This window comes from Monodelphis domestica, chromosome 3 (assembly GCF_027887165.1).
Source record: "Monodelphis domestica isolate mMonDom1 chromosome 3, mMonDom1.pri, whole genome shotgun sequence".
Lineage (NCBI taxonomy): Eukaryota > Metazoa > Chordata > Mammalia > Didelphimorphia > Didelphidae > Monodelphis > Monodelphis domestica.
The window spans coordinates 11,792,996-11,809,467 of record NC_077229.1 but is presented as its reverse complement, the minus strand read 5'-3'; the positions used below and the strand labels follow the sequence as shown (position 1 = coordinate 11,809,467).

General features: G+C 38.1%; 2 protein-coding genes across 2 annotated transcripts in view; both read left to right on the top strand.

Moving 5' to 3' along the window:
• The window catches only part of LOC130458166 (zinc finger protein 14 homolog), a 64,458-nt gene that overhangs the window by 12,290 nt on the left and 35,696 nt on the right, over positions 1-16,472 (top strand). The gene's annotated exons all lie outside the window — the stretch shown is intronic.
• On the top strand, positions 1,828-11,070 carry LOC100617230 (zinc finger protein 345-like). The gene is made up of 3 exons (XM_056821300.1): positions 1,828-1,936; positions 5,200-5,295; positions 7,748-11,070. The coding sequence occupies exon 3, from the start codon at positions 7,768-7,770 to the stop codon at positions 10,327-10,329; it is 2,562 nt and encodes an 853-aa protein (XP_056677278.1). The 5' UTR covers positions 1,828-1,936; positions 5,200-5,295; positions 7,748-7,767; the 3' UTR covers positions 10,330-11,070.

The window sequence follows — 16,472 nt, the reverse complement described above, 5'->3', positions numbered from 1 at the left end:
TCCCTTGATATTCTTGATCTTAACTTTCTTCTAGATAAAATTTAGTATAATTATTTTTAATTTTATAAAAAAGTTTTTTGGTAGTTTGATTGTTATGACACAAGTTGGATAGTAATTTTTATTATGTTAGCTCATCCTAGCCATTTTCTTTCTTTTAGATTTTGGAGAGTGTCAAATGACCACATTAAATGACCAGTCAATTAGTTATTTCAAATGAAGAAATTCTGTCCCTTGAGAATTCTAATCATTGAACTGTTGGTATCTTTATTTTGAATAATTTAATTGCTAAAATATTTTAAAAAGATGAACACCCTTCTTTTCCTCATCAAACTTTCTCTTCTTCCCATGTAACTAAATGTAAAATGACTGACAATATTCCAGCAACAAAATTATCATAAAGCAAAGACAGAATGTTTGGGCTATGGCACATCATACCCAGTGGTTCCCCAAATTCTGAATTTAGCATAAGACTTAGCTAGAATCAGGCTGATCCCATATAACTCTTTGGACTCCTTGATGCTTTCATCTAGATAAGAGTATTTCAGACTTTTAGGAACTGAGGTAGAGAATTCCTTTTTCTTTCTTTTCTCCTCATTGATCATTAATATTTCCCCCCTTGTATATACAGTATATTCTACCTTCTCAGAAATGCTTAAAAGAAATGTTCTTACCAGATCAATTCTGACTTTTATGATGAAGAGTGTTAAATTTTTATGGTTGGACAGAATTATATTGATGATCACCAGGGATTTAATTTCTAAGTCCCAAAATGAATTACTAAAGCAAAATGGAATTTATGGTAGTTTATTTACAATAGAGGGAAGATATTAAGGAGGAGAGAAGGAGAGCTGTGGCTTTCTCAGAGCCAGGTAGAAATTCTAAAACTCTGCCAGGGGAAAGGAGTCTCAAGATGATGAGCCTTTCTTAGAGGTCCATACCTCCAGAAAGGCAAAGAAGCTAAGTCAGTCTTTCCCTCACCATAGTGGCCATCTAAAAAGAAAGCAGTCTAAGGTCTCCTGCAGGAGCTCCTCTGGGGTCCAGTTCCACATTGAGGTCTCTTCACTCCAAGTCTGAGTGTCTGTCTTCCAGTCTCTCCTCACGTGTGTGTCTTCCCTCCAGCTCTGAGTGACTGTCTTCCAGTCCAACTTTGAGTGACAATCTTTCAATTCAGTTTGTGTCCCTCGGTTTCCTCTATTTAAAGACCTTTTTCTCTTGTGTCACCTCCTCTAAATTTTTGTCGCCCAATCACAACAGACTCTCCTCTCCAGGACTGCCCACTCAATGTATGAAATGGGTATTCACACCTTTTGTAGTTATAATGGGTAGATCACCTTTAAATACTGAGTTAATACTTTGGGGGATTAAAATCTAAAAATACACAGGGGATTACAATTTAGTCTTCACAATAAAGTAAGAGGTAAGTACCTTCATTGTTACAATCAGGAGATAGCCAAAGTCAATCATCACAGGAGGAATTTCAGATCACCCTCTCTCTCTCTTCCATAGAATCGCCCATCTCACTCAGAGAGCACTTCCCATCTCCCTGATTCCACAGGGAAAATCATTTCAGAGTCAGATACTTCCCCATGTTTTACTTTTCACAACATGATTCTCACTTTAGACATAAAATGATTTTGTGATTATTCTTTTGGGTTTTGAATGACTGGTCCAAGTACTGGCTCTGTCACACTTCAAGGTTAGGAGTTTGGATTAAAGCTTTGTATGCTTTCGTTTCCTTCAGTAAGTGGATGAGGGTTTTAGTAGACAAATTCTGAAGTTTAAGCCCTAAATCTTGTGACTTTTGTGTTCTTAGGGCTCATTATCATTCAAAGATGTGGCTGTGGACTTCACCCAAGAAGAGTGGTGCCTATTGGACCATTCTCAGAAGGAATTGTATCTGGAGGTCATGCTGGATAATGTGCAGAATCTACTCTCTGTAGGTAAGGGTAATTTCCACTGTTAACTCTGAATCTGCCATTAAAGGAATGTCTTTATTCCAGGCCAAGATGTACAGGATTTAATAGCACAAGAAAAATTTAACCATCGAAAATATCTGAGGAGGCGAAGAAGAGCAAAGCCCATGCTGATCTGGGGATAGGCATATAAAAGCCTCCATATACAAAACATCAGTTAATAATTGTAACTGGTCTCAGGTGCTTAAAGAGTTCAAAAAGGAATTCAAAAGTGAAATGAGTGAAGTGGAAGAAAAATGGGGAAAATAAATGCAAGCATTGCAAAAAGAAAATAAGAGTTGAAAAAGGAAATTTGGTTAAGTAGCAAAAGAATCATAAAAATCTAATAATGAAAAGAGATTTTACTTTTAAAAGTAGTGTTGACTAAATGGGAAAAAAGGGTAAAAAATTCCAAAGTAGAAAAGAGTTCCTGGAAATGTAAAATGGATCAAATAATAAAGGAGGATCAAAAAGTCATGGAAGACAGTGCTTCTTTTAAAATTAGAATTGTGCATATAGAGACTAATGACTTCATGAGACATCAAGAAACAGTAAAAGAAAATCAAAGGCATTTTAAAATAGAAGAAAATTTGAAATATCTGTCTGAAAAAACACCTGTTCTAGAAAATAAATCCAAGAAATACAATCTAAGATTTATTAGATTACCCCTCCCCCACAATGGCCTAGAAGTCATATTCTCAAGGAAAACTGCCTTGATATTCTCCAATCTTGAGTTAAAAAGTGAAATGGAAACAATTCACAGTTCCCCTCCTGCAATAAATCCCCAAACCACAACTCCCAAGAATATTGTAGCCTAATTTAAGAAATTTCATGTTAAGGAGATAGTGTAGCACTAAGCCAGTAAGAAACAATTCTTATATTGTGGAGCCCCAGTGTTAATTATACAGGTTCTGGGGAATTCTTTATTAAAGGATCAAAATGCTTAGAATATGATATTCAAATACGCATGGAGTCTGGGTTTATAACCATGAATTACCCACCTATCAAGATGGAATATATATATTCTTTCAGGGAGAAAAAAATCATTTTTTAATAAATAAAGAGGAGGTCCAAGCATTACTGATGAAAAGAACAGACCAAAGCAGAAAAGTTAGAAGCAATAAAAGGTAAAAAGAAAGAGAAAATGTACAAGAGTCAAGAAGTTTAAATTTTTCATGTGCCTAGTGGAAAGATGATATTTGTTGCTCTTAAAATTGATTTATCTTTGTCATAGTAGTTAACAGAAGTATACTTAGACAGAAAGTATGGTATTAAAGTATTAAGAAAGATATGTGAAAAAAAATTTAAGGGGTGGAAAAGAGGATAACACTGATAGAAAATAGAAAAGAGGTAAATTATGTCAAATAAAGAGGCATGGGAAGAAAAACCATTACAGTTGAGGGGATGATGAAGGTGGTGACAGGCAATCAGTATTAGTTATTCTCATTAGGAATAACACCCAGACTAATTGGGGTATAGAATCTTATTTTACTCTATAAAGGACATAAGCAGAATAAGGAAGGTGGTGGATAGAGGACAATAATATAAGGTAAATGGAATAGAGGGAGTGGTTAAAAGGGAAATGTGTGAATAATAAGTGAAAGGAGAAAGTGTAGGATTAAAAGAGGAAAACCAGATGAATAGGAATACTGAGAAGGCAATCATAACTTGGATTATAAATGAGATGAACTCACATTAAAAAATGGAATCATATAGCACAGTGTATTAAAAACCAGAATCTTATGATATTTTATTCACCAGAAACCCATTTGACATATACAAGTAGTCATTTAGAGAGTAAAGGTAAGGGGACTGCTATTTCTATAACAACATGGAAATAAAAAACAAAAATATATGAAACTAGCTCACAGTTAATTTTTCTTAGTCTGCAAGTTTATTCTAATTCCTCCTTCATTCTTCCCTCAAATCCCATTCTAGATGATAGGAATTGAAAGAAAGGGAATTATTAGTATTTCAAAATATCTGTTCTATGTCCTCTACTGGATAAGGTTGTTCATAATTATCATTAATTTCACAATACTTCTGTGACTTTGATTCTCTTATTGTCCTGAATTCACAATTGAGGCAACTGAGGCAAACAGAGTTTAAATAATATGCTCAAGGGCACCCAGTTACTAATCCGGAAGAGGCATGTAGAAAGAGAATTTCAAGCATGCAAGAAACAAAGCTGGGGACTTGATCTGTCAATCAAGGTGAACATTCCAAAACAGAATGTTCCCAGAAAAGGCAGTTGGAGCTGGCCAGAAGAGTTGGACTGAGACTTCTTCTCTGGGGTTCCTAACCAAGGGAGACTGGCTTCATCTGTCCTAGGTTGAAGGACCTTTGGGGGGGCTTCTGGAATTAATCTGAGACAAAATTAACTTTTGTTGGTGGTTTTGTGTAATTGGAAGAAGAAAGAAGGTTTATCTGTTGTCCTCTATCTCTCTGACTGTCCCTGAGTCACAGCTGTGACAGGACTGACATTTCCCAAAATCCTCCCAATCCTCCTAATAGATTAGGGATAACCTCATCCCTCTCACCTCAGTCTTACCTCAATTTCTATCCTGGTCTATCTTTTCCAATAAACTTCCTTACCTGAGAAAGAGAACAAGAGTATCTTCTCTAAACCTCTCAGTTCACCTTTGAGTTATATAGAAAGGCGACTAACAGGGGGGAGGGGAAGGGAGGCAGGAGAGAGAGGGTGGAAGAGGGAGGGAGTGAGGGAGGAGGAGAGTAGGAAATATCTTGATCCATCAATAGTAATCTATAGACAACCCCAGAGTAATCTCCTAGCAGTACTGGCTCTCTAGCAGCTTCTCTCTCTATCTCTAGAAGTACATCTATCTCCATTATAACTAGGTGCCCTCAGGTTCCCGTAGTAGCTCTCTAGCAGTTCTTACAACCAGAAATAGTTCCACAAATTATCTCTTTAATACACTTTCTCTCTGAGCCTTGATTAAATTTGCTTTTCTGACTCCAAATTCTGATCTCTTATTCCTTCACTACCAGCTACCATTAATTTCTGGGTAATGGAGGTTGTGGAATGTGCCTATCCTTTTATAGGAGGTAAAGATAGAATTTTCTGATTGCAAATGTTTTCCATGATATTCACCCTCCTCTAAAAATCCCAAGAGTGAATCCAACAGAAGCCATTCTGTAGACCTTACTTTCCTGTCCCCTTTCCTTTAAGATGGACTGTTTTTTTTTTTTAATTTTTCTCTCCTGATCTCTTCTTTCTTATGCCCAGGTCTTCCAGTTCCTAGAGAATATTGTACCTCCTCTTTTCAACAAGGGAAAGCACCATGGCTACTTGAGCAAGAAGTCCCCAGGAGCTTCTGTCCAGGTGAGTGAGGTGAAAACAAGTATATAAGGGCTGTTATCCCAAAAGACTTTTATCTGTTGTAGTGAAGAGAGTGTTAGACTTGGGCACTGGCATACCAATGCTGAATCATGCTGCTCATTTTCTGAGAGATGGATGAGGGACTCGAGTGTAGGGAGGTCATGAGACATTGTATATTGTAATCATAAAATAAGATGAATAATTTGTATGTGTACTCTAAATGGCAGGAGATCATTTTTCTCTTTCTTAATTTTTAAAGCATTTTTTTACATGTTGACATGAATTTTCTTTCCAATTCTTCTTCCCTCCCTTCTGCCAGACCCAACAAATAATTCCACTGGATTATATATAAATGATATCACTTGATAACTATTTTTATATTTTTTCATACTTGTATTTGGGTGATCTTTTAAAGCCAAAACCCTCCATCATGTACTGTGGTTAAAATTTTATCAGACCAGTACAAAACTCCAAGCTAAATAATGGGTTTATAGAGAGGAGGCCAGTCTCACAGTAAACCTAGACTCTAGTCAAGATCGGAACCAGAGACCCTGGGCTATAGGAGACAGCCTTTTCTATGCCAAGAAATCTCATGACACAGTGACAGAAAATGTAATCAAAATTAAAATTGAATGGATGCCAAATCTTTCACATAGACTTTATTAAAATACCTGATTTTTCTAAGGACTCTGCAAAAAGGAGCTAATTATTTTTCTGCTGAAAAGTATTATGAAATACTAAGAGTTAGCAGTTGGATTCCTCTGAGGATCTTGTTATACAAAAAAGAGTAGTTCCCCACTCTTGTCTAACTATCTTGTCATACAAAAACAGAGGTGTGGTGGGCTAAGTGGAAACATGGGTTATAGTATTAAGGTCAAAATGCCTGTAAACAGGATTTGATACCACACTAAACTTTTTTTAGTTTTTAGCTAATGCTTATAATGCTTCTAAAGCAAACTATATTATTTGACCAATAACTTAAGACTACTGATTATGTTATTAAAGTAATCATAAAAAATGATAGTATTATAATCATAAAAGAGATAAGGGGTTTCACACTCACAGTACCTATATGTAAATAATAAGTCATGTTTTTCTTCTGTGTTTCTAATCCCACAGTTCTTTCCCTCAGTGTGGATAGCATTCTTTCTCATAAGTCCCTCAGGATTGTTCTGTATCAATGTATTACTACTAGTAGCAAAGTCCATTAAATTGAATCATTCCACAATGTTTTACATTCTGTGTTCAATGGTTCCCTCTTTGTCAGTTCATGGAGGTTCTTCTAGTTCATATAGAAATCCTCCAGTTCATCATTCCTTACGACACAGTAGTATTCCATCACTATATACCACAATGTGTTCAGTCATTGCTCAATCAAGGGACACCCTCCATTTTCCAATTTCTTGCCACCAAAAATAGTTTGGATATGAGTATTTTTGTGTAACCCTTTTTGTATTAACTCTTTGCGATATAAATCCAGTAGGGGTATTGCTGAATCAAAGAGCATGCATGCATTCTTTTAAAGGCAGATGGAGGGGCAGCTTGGGTAGCTCAGTGGATTGAGAGCTAGGCCTAGAGGTGGGAGTTCCTAGGTTCAAATGTGACCTCAGACACTTCCCAGTTATGTGACCCTGGGCCAGTCACGTAACCCCCATTGCCCTGCACTTACCACTCTTCTGCCTTGGAACCAATACACAGTATTGATTCTAAGACGGAAGGTAAGGGTTAAAAAAAAAATTAGAAAAAATAATAATAATAAAGTCAGTTGGACGTAATTCTAAATTGAATGGCATAATGTCTTTGCCTGTTGGAACAATTAAATTTTCCTTTCACAGTATATAGAGAGAAGGAAATTTATATTCCATTTTGAAAATTACTTCATTAGATTTAAAGAGAGTGAAATCACTTTTCTGCTTGGTATATAAAATTTATCAAAAATGGCCATGTGATAGTGTATCCAAAATGACAAGAACAGAATACATGAGAGTTTACCTGAGATTCACAAAATTATAACAATAATGGATCAATGACTTTTTAGGAAAGATAGAAAGGGTAGTGGAGAAAGACTGTCCAATATGGAGGACAAAGCATACTCGGGTACAGGGTTTAAGTTATAGTCTAGCTGCAAGGAACTTGTTCAGGTCATTCTTCCATTCTTTACTCATGACATGAGTTGTGAAATTTCATGAGAATCTTTGTCCTGCCTGTGTCATTGTGAGATTTCATTGTTATTATGTGTCGTCTTCTTAAAAAATCAACCATCTTTGTGATATGACCAAATGGTGTATCCAAAGATTGGTTCTATTCGTTTAAGTTTAAAAACTCCTTTTTGCCTGAGGAAATAGAATAAAAATCAGTTTAGTTTCTGCCATAAGAGGAAAGAACTTACTGCTCTCTATCTGTTTGTGTGTGTCTTTCTTCCTTCTGTATTTATATCATAATTTGTTTTCTTCAGAGGCAGAGACTAATTTTGAAATGAAGGAGATTTCTACAAAACTGAGGATTTTTGTGGAAGGATCTGACCCCAAAAGATGCATGAATGAGGGTTCCCATGACTTCATTTTGAGAGAAATCTGTGACTCTGGTATCAATATCAAAGAGAAAGAATGTGAATTTGATAACCCTTCAGAGAAATTCAGCCAATATTCAGTCCTAAATCAGCGTGTGAAATTGAGCTCTGGAAATATCAGTTATGAGGATAGTCAATACAGCAAATGCTTTCCTGAAGAAGTAGGACTTTTCCAGTGGAATGAGAAACCTTCTGAAAAGTCCCTGTATCAAGGTAACCTAGGAGAAATAGCCTTTGCCAGCAGTTTAGACTTCAGTAGACATCCAAAAAGTAAATGTGTAGAAATGGTTTCTGAGAAGGATGAAGGAGGGAAACCTTTCAGTCAAAACTCTGATCTTGCTGCACATCAAATAATCCATTCGGGAGAGAAACTTTATGAATGTAAACAATGTGGAAAGACTTTCAAACGAAGGGACTCTCTTGTGGTACATCATAGAATCCACTCTGGAGAGAAACCTTATGAATGTAAACACTGTGGAAAGGCTTTCACACAGTGCGGAACTCTTGCTGCACATCAGAGAATCCACACTGGAGAGAAACCTTATAAATGTAAACAGTGTGGAAAGGCTTTCTCAGAGAGGGGATCTCTCACTAGACATCAGAAAACCCACACTGGAGAGAAACCTTATGAGTGTAAACACTGTGGAAAGGTCTTCAAAGGGAGGGGACTTCTCACTAGACATCAGCTAATCCACAGTGGAGAGAAACCTTATAAATGTAAACAGTGTGTAAAGGCTTTCTCAGAGAGGGGATCTCTCACTAGACATCAGAAAATCCACACTGGAGAGAAACCATATGAGTGTAAACACTGTGGAAAGGCCTTCAAAGGGAGGGGATTTCTCACTAGACATCAGCTAATCCACAGTGGAGAGAAACCTTATGAATGTAAACAGTGTGGAAAGGCTTTCACACAGAGGAGTCATCTCAGTAGACATCAGAGTATCCACATTGGAGAGAAACCTTATGAGTGTAAGCAGTGTGGAAAGGATTTGAAATATTCCTGCTTTCTTGCTGTTCATCACCTAATCCACACTGGAGAGAAACCTTATAGATGTAAACAGTGCGGAAAGGCTTTCAATTGGAAAATTTCTCTTGAAGCACATCAGCGAAACCACACTGGAGAGAAACCATATGAATGTAAACAGTGTGGAAAGGCTTTCAATTGGAAAGTCTCTTTTGCAGCACATCAGAGAATCCACACTGGAGAGAAACCTTATGAATGTAAACACTGTGGAAAGGCTTTCACGCTGCGGGGCAGTCTTGTTGCACATCAGAGAATCCACACTGGAGAGAAACCTTATGCATGTAAACACTGTGGAAAGGCTTTCAGACATAAGGACAATCTTAATACACATCAGAGAATCCACACTGGAGAGAAACCTTATGAATGTAAGCAGTGTGGAAAGGCCTTCACACAGAGTGGCAATCTTGCTACACATCAGAGAATCCACACTACAGAGAAACTTTATGAATGTAAACAGTGTGGAAAGGCTTTCAGACGGAAGGACAGTTTTGCTGCACATCATAAAAGCCACACTGAAGAGAATCCTTATGAATGTAAACAGTGCGGAAAGGCTTTCATAAAGAGAAGCTCTCTGACTAAACATCAGAGAATCCACACTGATTGGAAACCTTATGAATGTAAATACTGTGGAAAGGCTTTCAGAGAGAAGCAGGAACTTGCTGCACATCAGAGAATCCACACTGGAGAGAAACCTTATGAATGTAAACAGTGTGGAAAGGCTTTCACACAGAGGGGAAATCTTGCTGCACATCAGAGAATCCACACTACAGAGAAACCTTATGAATGTAAACAGTGTGGAAAGGCTTTCAGACAGAAGGACAATCTTGCTACACATCATAAACTCCACACTGGAGAGAAATCTTATGAATGTAAACAGTGTGGAAAGGCTTTCACAAAGAGGAGTTATCTCAGTAAACATCAGAAAATCCACACTGCAGAGAAACCACATGAATGTAAACACTGTGGAAAGGCTTTCAAACAGAAGCACTATCTTGCTGCACATCAGAGAATCCACACTGGAGAGAAACCTTATGAATGTAAACAGTGTGGAAAGGCTTTCTCTGAGAGGGGATCTCTCACTAAACATCAGAAAATCCACACTGGAGAGAAACGTTATGAATGTAAACAGTGTGGAAAGGATTTTTTATGCAGAAGCACTCTTGCTGCACATCAGAGAACGCACACTGGAGAGAAACCGTATGAATGTAAATACTGTGGAAAGACTTTTACATATAGCAACTCTCTTATAGCACATCATAGAATCCACACTGGAGTGAAACTTCATGAATGCAAACAGTGTGGAAAGGCTTTTTTACGCAGATACACTCTTACTTCACATCAGCTAATCCACACTGGAGAGAAACCGTATGAATGTAAACAGTGTGGTAAGGCTTTCACACAGCAGGGCAATCTTGCTGCACATCAGAGAATCCACACTAGATAGAAAAACCATATGAATGTAAACAGTGTGGAAAGGCTTTCACAGAGAGAAGATCTCTCGTTTAACCTCATAAAATTCACACTGGAGAGAAACCTTATGGTATCGGAGAAAGTCATGCACTATTCTGTCATACATTCATCAGTACTCATCACATAAGATTGGAAACTTCCTGTAAAATTAGTGAAAGTTGGGTATTCTTCTGAAGCGAATACTAATCTCCTCATGAAGTGTAGAGAAATCCCTCCCCCCAACAACTTTTTATAGATACATCAATATCCTACTTTTATTCATTTTTTCTAATATGGCCAAAACCCCTCACTTTTTCCCCTTATAATTTTTTTTAATTTATGGATTAAGAGGTTAGATTGCCATTCCCATGGGAAAGTCTTGAAATGTGCAACTACAATCTTAACTCTTTGTTCTAAATGTTTCAGTTAGAAAGACCTTGGCCATGTCTAAATTCTTGGCTCAAGTTAAAAATTGTAAACTTCTCAAATACTCCCATGACTTCAACACGCTGGGAAACTTAAGGAAGGTAGGACAAGATAAAAGAAAATATAATATACACATTGTATTATACACAGGTAGTGGGTGACTAGAAGTGGTATGTTGTGTTAATTTATGCAATATTTTGAGTTCATTTGTTTATCCATGTGCATTCCTGTTGAGTCATCCTCTCAGAGCATTTCCCCTGTCCTCCCTCTATCCCTAATAAAGAATGTATATTTTGCTGCATGCATCTTATCCAGTCTCTTTTCTATTCCTTTGAGCAATGATGCAGACCCTGAGATTCCACTCCAAACATTATAAATGTCACCAATGTGGAAAGGCTTTCAAAAAGATGGGCCATCTTGCTGAACATATTTTTTTTTGCCAAGAATGAATTGGGGTTCCTGAATGTTGATTGCTTTTTAACTTCAGTTTTGCAGTACTTTGCCTTTGTAGTATCTTCCCTTCCTAGCCAGAAGCCCGAGTGAGGGCAGGTAATATGATGTTCTTTGTATAGAGAGCTTTAAAACATTTTGTCCTAAAGCTTCCTTTCCTGTCCTTGTTGCCTTGTCAGTGTCCAGCCTTGTTTCTTCCCAGGCTCCACGCTCTTCAGTCTCAAGTCTCGCTGCCAAGGCCTTGCATTGGCCTCAGGAGTAAGGCTGTGGTGCCTTCAGCCAGCCCCTGAGAATTCAGAGATTTCTTAGGTCCTCTCTCTGACTCTGGAATGGCAGGGGGTGTGGGGGAGATACTAAGTATTAGATATTGGAAATGCTCTGAGTGAGATGGGAGACCTTTAGTAAAAATTCTGAGCATGCTGCACATCAAATTATCAATTTGGGAGAGAAATCATATGAATGTAAACAGTGTGAAAAGGCTTTCCAGAAAGGCATACTCTCGCTAAACATCAGAAAATCCATACCGTAGAAAAACCTTATGAATGTAAACAGTGTGGAAAGGCTTTCACAAAAAGAGGCCATCTTGGTTTTTCTTTTTGTTTTTCTTTTTGTTTATTGAATTTATTTAGTCAATTTGGAACATTATTCTCTGGTTACAAGAATCACATTATTTCCTTCCCTCTCATCCCTCCACCCTTCCTGCAGCCGACGCGCAATTTTATTGGGTATTACATGTGTCTTTGATCTGAACCTATTTCCATATTGTTGGTGTTTGCATTAGGATGATCATTTAGAGTCTACATGCCCAGCCATATCCCCTCACCCATGTATTCAAGCAGTTGTTTTTCTTCTGTGTTTTTACTCCCACAGTGTTTCCTCTGAATATGGATAGTGCTTTTTCTTGTAGATTCATCCAAGTTGTTCAGGACCATTGCATTGCCACTAAGGGAGAAGTCCATTACATTCGGTTGTACCACAGTGTATCAGTCTCTGTGTACATTGTTTTCCTGGTTCTGCTCCTTTAACTCTACATGAATTCTTAGAGATTGTTCCAGTCCCTGTGGAATTCCTCCACTTTATTATTCTTTTGAGCACAATAGTATTCCATCACCAACATATACCACAACTTGTTAGTCCATTCCTCAATTGAAGGGCATTCTCTCTATTTCCAATTTTTTGCTACCACAGAGAGCAGAGCTATGAATATTTTTGTACATGACTTTTTCCTTATTATATCTTCGGGGTACAAACCCAGCAGTGCTATGGCTGGATCAATGGGCAGTCTTTTAGCACCCTTTGGGCATAGTTCCAAATTGCCCTTCAGAGTGGTGTGACAAGGAAATCACTTTAAAAGACTGATATATATTAATTTAAGGTCACCAAGGAATTCAGCTATGTAATTCCTAAATGAAACCTCAAGTCAGCAGTCAACCTTTTATGGAGTTTAATTACAAACAGGATGAAGAAAGGTATTAGAGATAGAGAGAGAGAGGGAGAGAGAAAGGGGAGAGAAGGGAATAGGGCTTAAATACCCCTTCTGTTTAGGCTGGGCCAAAAGGCCCAAGCCCTTCAGATAGCTGGGGCAAAGAAAGGAGATCAGTCCCTATTACTCACGTGACCAAAATGGAGAAACAGTCTCAGGGGCCCCCACCTTCAGCTTCCTTCAGCGCAAGCTTCTCAGAGCACACTGCAACCACTCCGACCAACTCCTCTCCCCCTCAAGTCTTCAGACCCCCCTATCCTTAAGGAAACCATCCAAGTTCCCTCCCCTCAGTCCTCACATCTACCAATCACTGTCCATCAATTTCACCTGGAAGGGCTCTCATTATATGTGGAGTCATCTGCCACAGGGTTAAGTGTAAAGCCCGAGTTTATTTGTACAAATTTTGAGCCAAGACACAGATAATATAACATTTAAAAATAGCAAATTAATCAAATACTTAAATGATCTACTCTTGACTTCAACAGACACAGAAACATGTCAAGAAGATAGTAAGCACCTTCTTTTGGAATTGCACAAAAGGGGACATAAGAAATCGAAGGGTAAAGTTCTATGGTGTCTCTCTAAAGTAGCATATTTGGGGTTCATCCTGACTGTGGATGCCTGTTATATTTCTCCCAAACCAATTGAGAATATTCAAAATTTAAGTGCTCCTACCACTAAGAAACAGTTGAGAGCAATTTTAGGAGCAACAAGGTTTTGTGGAAAATGTATTCCTTGCTATGGGGAAATTACTAAATCCCTTATACCACTAACGAGAGATTTGGTCCCTGAACCCCTCAAATTGGAGCCAGAACACTTTTCAGCCCTATCAGATGTAAAACAGGCTGTCCTGTTTGCCCCCGCTCTAGGCATCACAGATTACAACAAGCCATTTACTTTGTATGTACATGAGCAAAGAGGGGTAAATTCGGGTGTTTTAACTCAGACTTTGGGATCTTCTCAGTGCTTATTATTCTGCCCAACTGGACCCAGTAGCATCAGGAGCACCACCATGTCTTAGAGGAGTAGCTGCTACATGCCTTACTAGTGACAGAAACTGTTGATCTAGTATTAGGATGGCCATTAACAATTATATGCCTACAGGAGGTAGAAGCATTCTTGCTAAGGCATAGAACACAGGCATTTTCTGATCAGCGAATTATGAGGTATGAAATAACCTTGTTAAATAGTGAAAACATTACCTTGAAATGCTGTTCAACCCTTAACCCTGCCACCTTGCTTCCAGATTTACCAACTTCAGGAGAACCATTACACAGTTGTGAAACACTAGTGTCCATGGCAGAAAAGCCTGGAGGTAATCTCTTGGACATTCCCTTAGACAATCCAGATTTCATCTTATTTATTGATGGTTCCTCTTTTATGAGGAATGGCATATACTACACTAGAGCTGCTGTAGTCACAGAATTTGCCACTGAGTGATCAGCATCTCTGCCCTCTAATATTAGCACTGAAGGGGCAGAACTCATAGCTTGGAAACATGCCTGTATAATTGCCAAGGATAAAAGGGCAACAATTTATATGGATTCTAGTTATGCTTTTGGCATTTGTCACTCAGTCAGGATGCTATGGTGACAGAGAGGATTTTTAACCTCAGCTGGAAAATCTATAGCTAATGCAGAAATTATTAACAAAGTTCTTTCTGTTCTCCAGCTGCCTGAAGCCCTAGCTGTAGTTCATTGCTCTGTCCATATAGGTGGCACTGACCTTGTCTCTAGGGGAAATGTTCGGGTAGTTGCCACTGCAAAGCTTTATGTCTTGTGGATCTGGTTGTTATGTATCTACTTCCTCTTGTGAATCTCTTGACATAGAAACCATTCCCTCTATGGTGGTATCTTCTGGGAATGACTTCAATACAGATCCCCTTGCCCCTATATCAGTGAGAGGTTTGTACTTTTGTTCTTCCACTTCTGTCCCAAGATATGGTTCTGGTGTTTCTTATAAATCAGCTATTATGGTGTTTACATACACAGATTTCCTATTATCATCTTTACTTTCCTGCCCCAGGGTTTTTAATGCACTTGTATAACTAGTAGATATTTCAGGTTTTATAGACGTTTTAGTGTAATCTACCATCCCCTCTTCAGTTATTCCACCCTTATTCAATACACTATTATTAACTAGCTCTGTATTACTTTGGATCATTGCTGTCTGTGAGCTAACTGCTTGATCAGAGGAAAGGTTTGTGTTTGAGTTCATTTCAGTTTGAGAACTGCTTGGATGAGGTTTCACTATCAAAGACTCTTCTGTTCCCACTACCTTAAATTGTTTTGCAGTCACTGGTTCAGGGAATATAAAGTCATTGGAAGTTTGATATTGATTTGTGCTAAACCCATTCCCAAGACTGGTATCTTTGAGTGTTATAGGATTTCGTGGGTAAAAGTCTTTGGCTTTCATATTTAAGTTAGTTCTCCCCTCATTTTTCTTTCTTTCCCCTCTTAGATGTATAATTTTTTCAGCTCCAAAGTGTCTTGTAACAATGTCTCGTTTGGCTATCTTGTCAGAATAGTCTGGATACTTAAGTTGCTGTTTGAAAGATTTGCTAGTCCCATTTGATTTTTCACTGTCTAGATCCATTCTATAAGCTAAAACATTTTCCAAAAAGGATTTAATCTGTTTCTTGCTTTTCTCCATTCAGTTTTGTGTACCCATGTATTGTGAACCATAAATGTCATGTTTCATGTCTGATATTATCTGTGCAATTACATTCTCCACGTCAATTCTAGTCTTTTGTTTTTTACTTAAGTTGCTTCCCTTAGCATCTTGCCCAACTATCTGTTTCTCCACCACTAAAATTCTAAAGTTTTCATTTTCCTTTCTACCATCTCCCTTTTCCCCCTTTATGCTTATGTACTCATGTTTCCTCCCTAGGGTACCCTCCAAATTTGTCTCTTTTTCATTAGATAATGCTAGACCCTACTTCATAAGGTTAGGATTGTAAACCTTAAAAAATTCCCAAGCCGTACTTCATAAGGTTGGGTTAATACCATTCCCCACTTTAAACAATGAAGGAACTTAGATCAGGAATGTGAGAACTCTACTTAGATCAGGAATGTGAAGACCTCTATTCCACCCCTACTTAAGCCTGCTTTAGGGGAAGAAACTCCTTGCTGAACAATGAAAGATACTTAAACCCATACTTATAGTAGGACAAAAGTTCTTAAGCTATGCCTATTTTTTAGGACTAATACAAAAGGGTGCTAAGTACCTATGAAGGTCAGGCAACTTGTGAACTTACAAGGAGCAAAGAGGTGAGAACTTACTCAGAGATTCTAGTCTACTCAGGTGTGAATTACTCAAAAGATTAGTCTTCTTAGGTGTGAACTAAGAATGGTCTGTCCTTTGAAAAACGTCTACTGTGATTGGTAGATGTAAGAACTTAGGGGAGGTGACATAGTAGAAAATTCCCTTTATAAGGAGATGAGAATCTGAGAGCAACAGACAGTCTCTTGAAGACAGTCTGAGGGAGGCTGACTCTGGCTGGAACTCCCTCTGAGGAGACTCTGTCCCTCTGAATCCTTGCTTGGACAGATCTTGTGGTGAGTGATAAAAGACTGACTTATCCCTCTCTTCTCGCTACAATGTCTTAATAAAGGGATTTTGCTCTAGAAGCTATTGCTGCTTCCATGGATTTCAGGTCTGGGGTCTCCTGTTCTCTAAGTCTGCAGTGAGAGCTGTGAATTTTAAAATTTCCATCTTGCTTGGTCTAGCACCTAGAATTGTGCACACCCACACTACACGGGCATGTGCTAGTCAATGAC

Coding starts and splice junctions, on each gene's coding strand:
- LOC100617230 (XM_056821300.1), top strand. CDS start 7,768: ATGAAGGAGATTTCTACAAAACTGAGGATTTTTGTGGAAGGATCTGAC.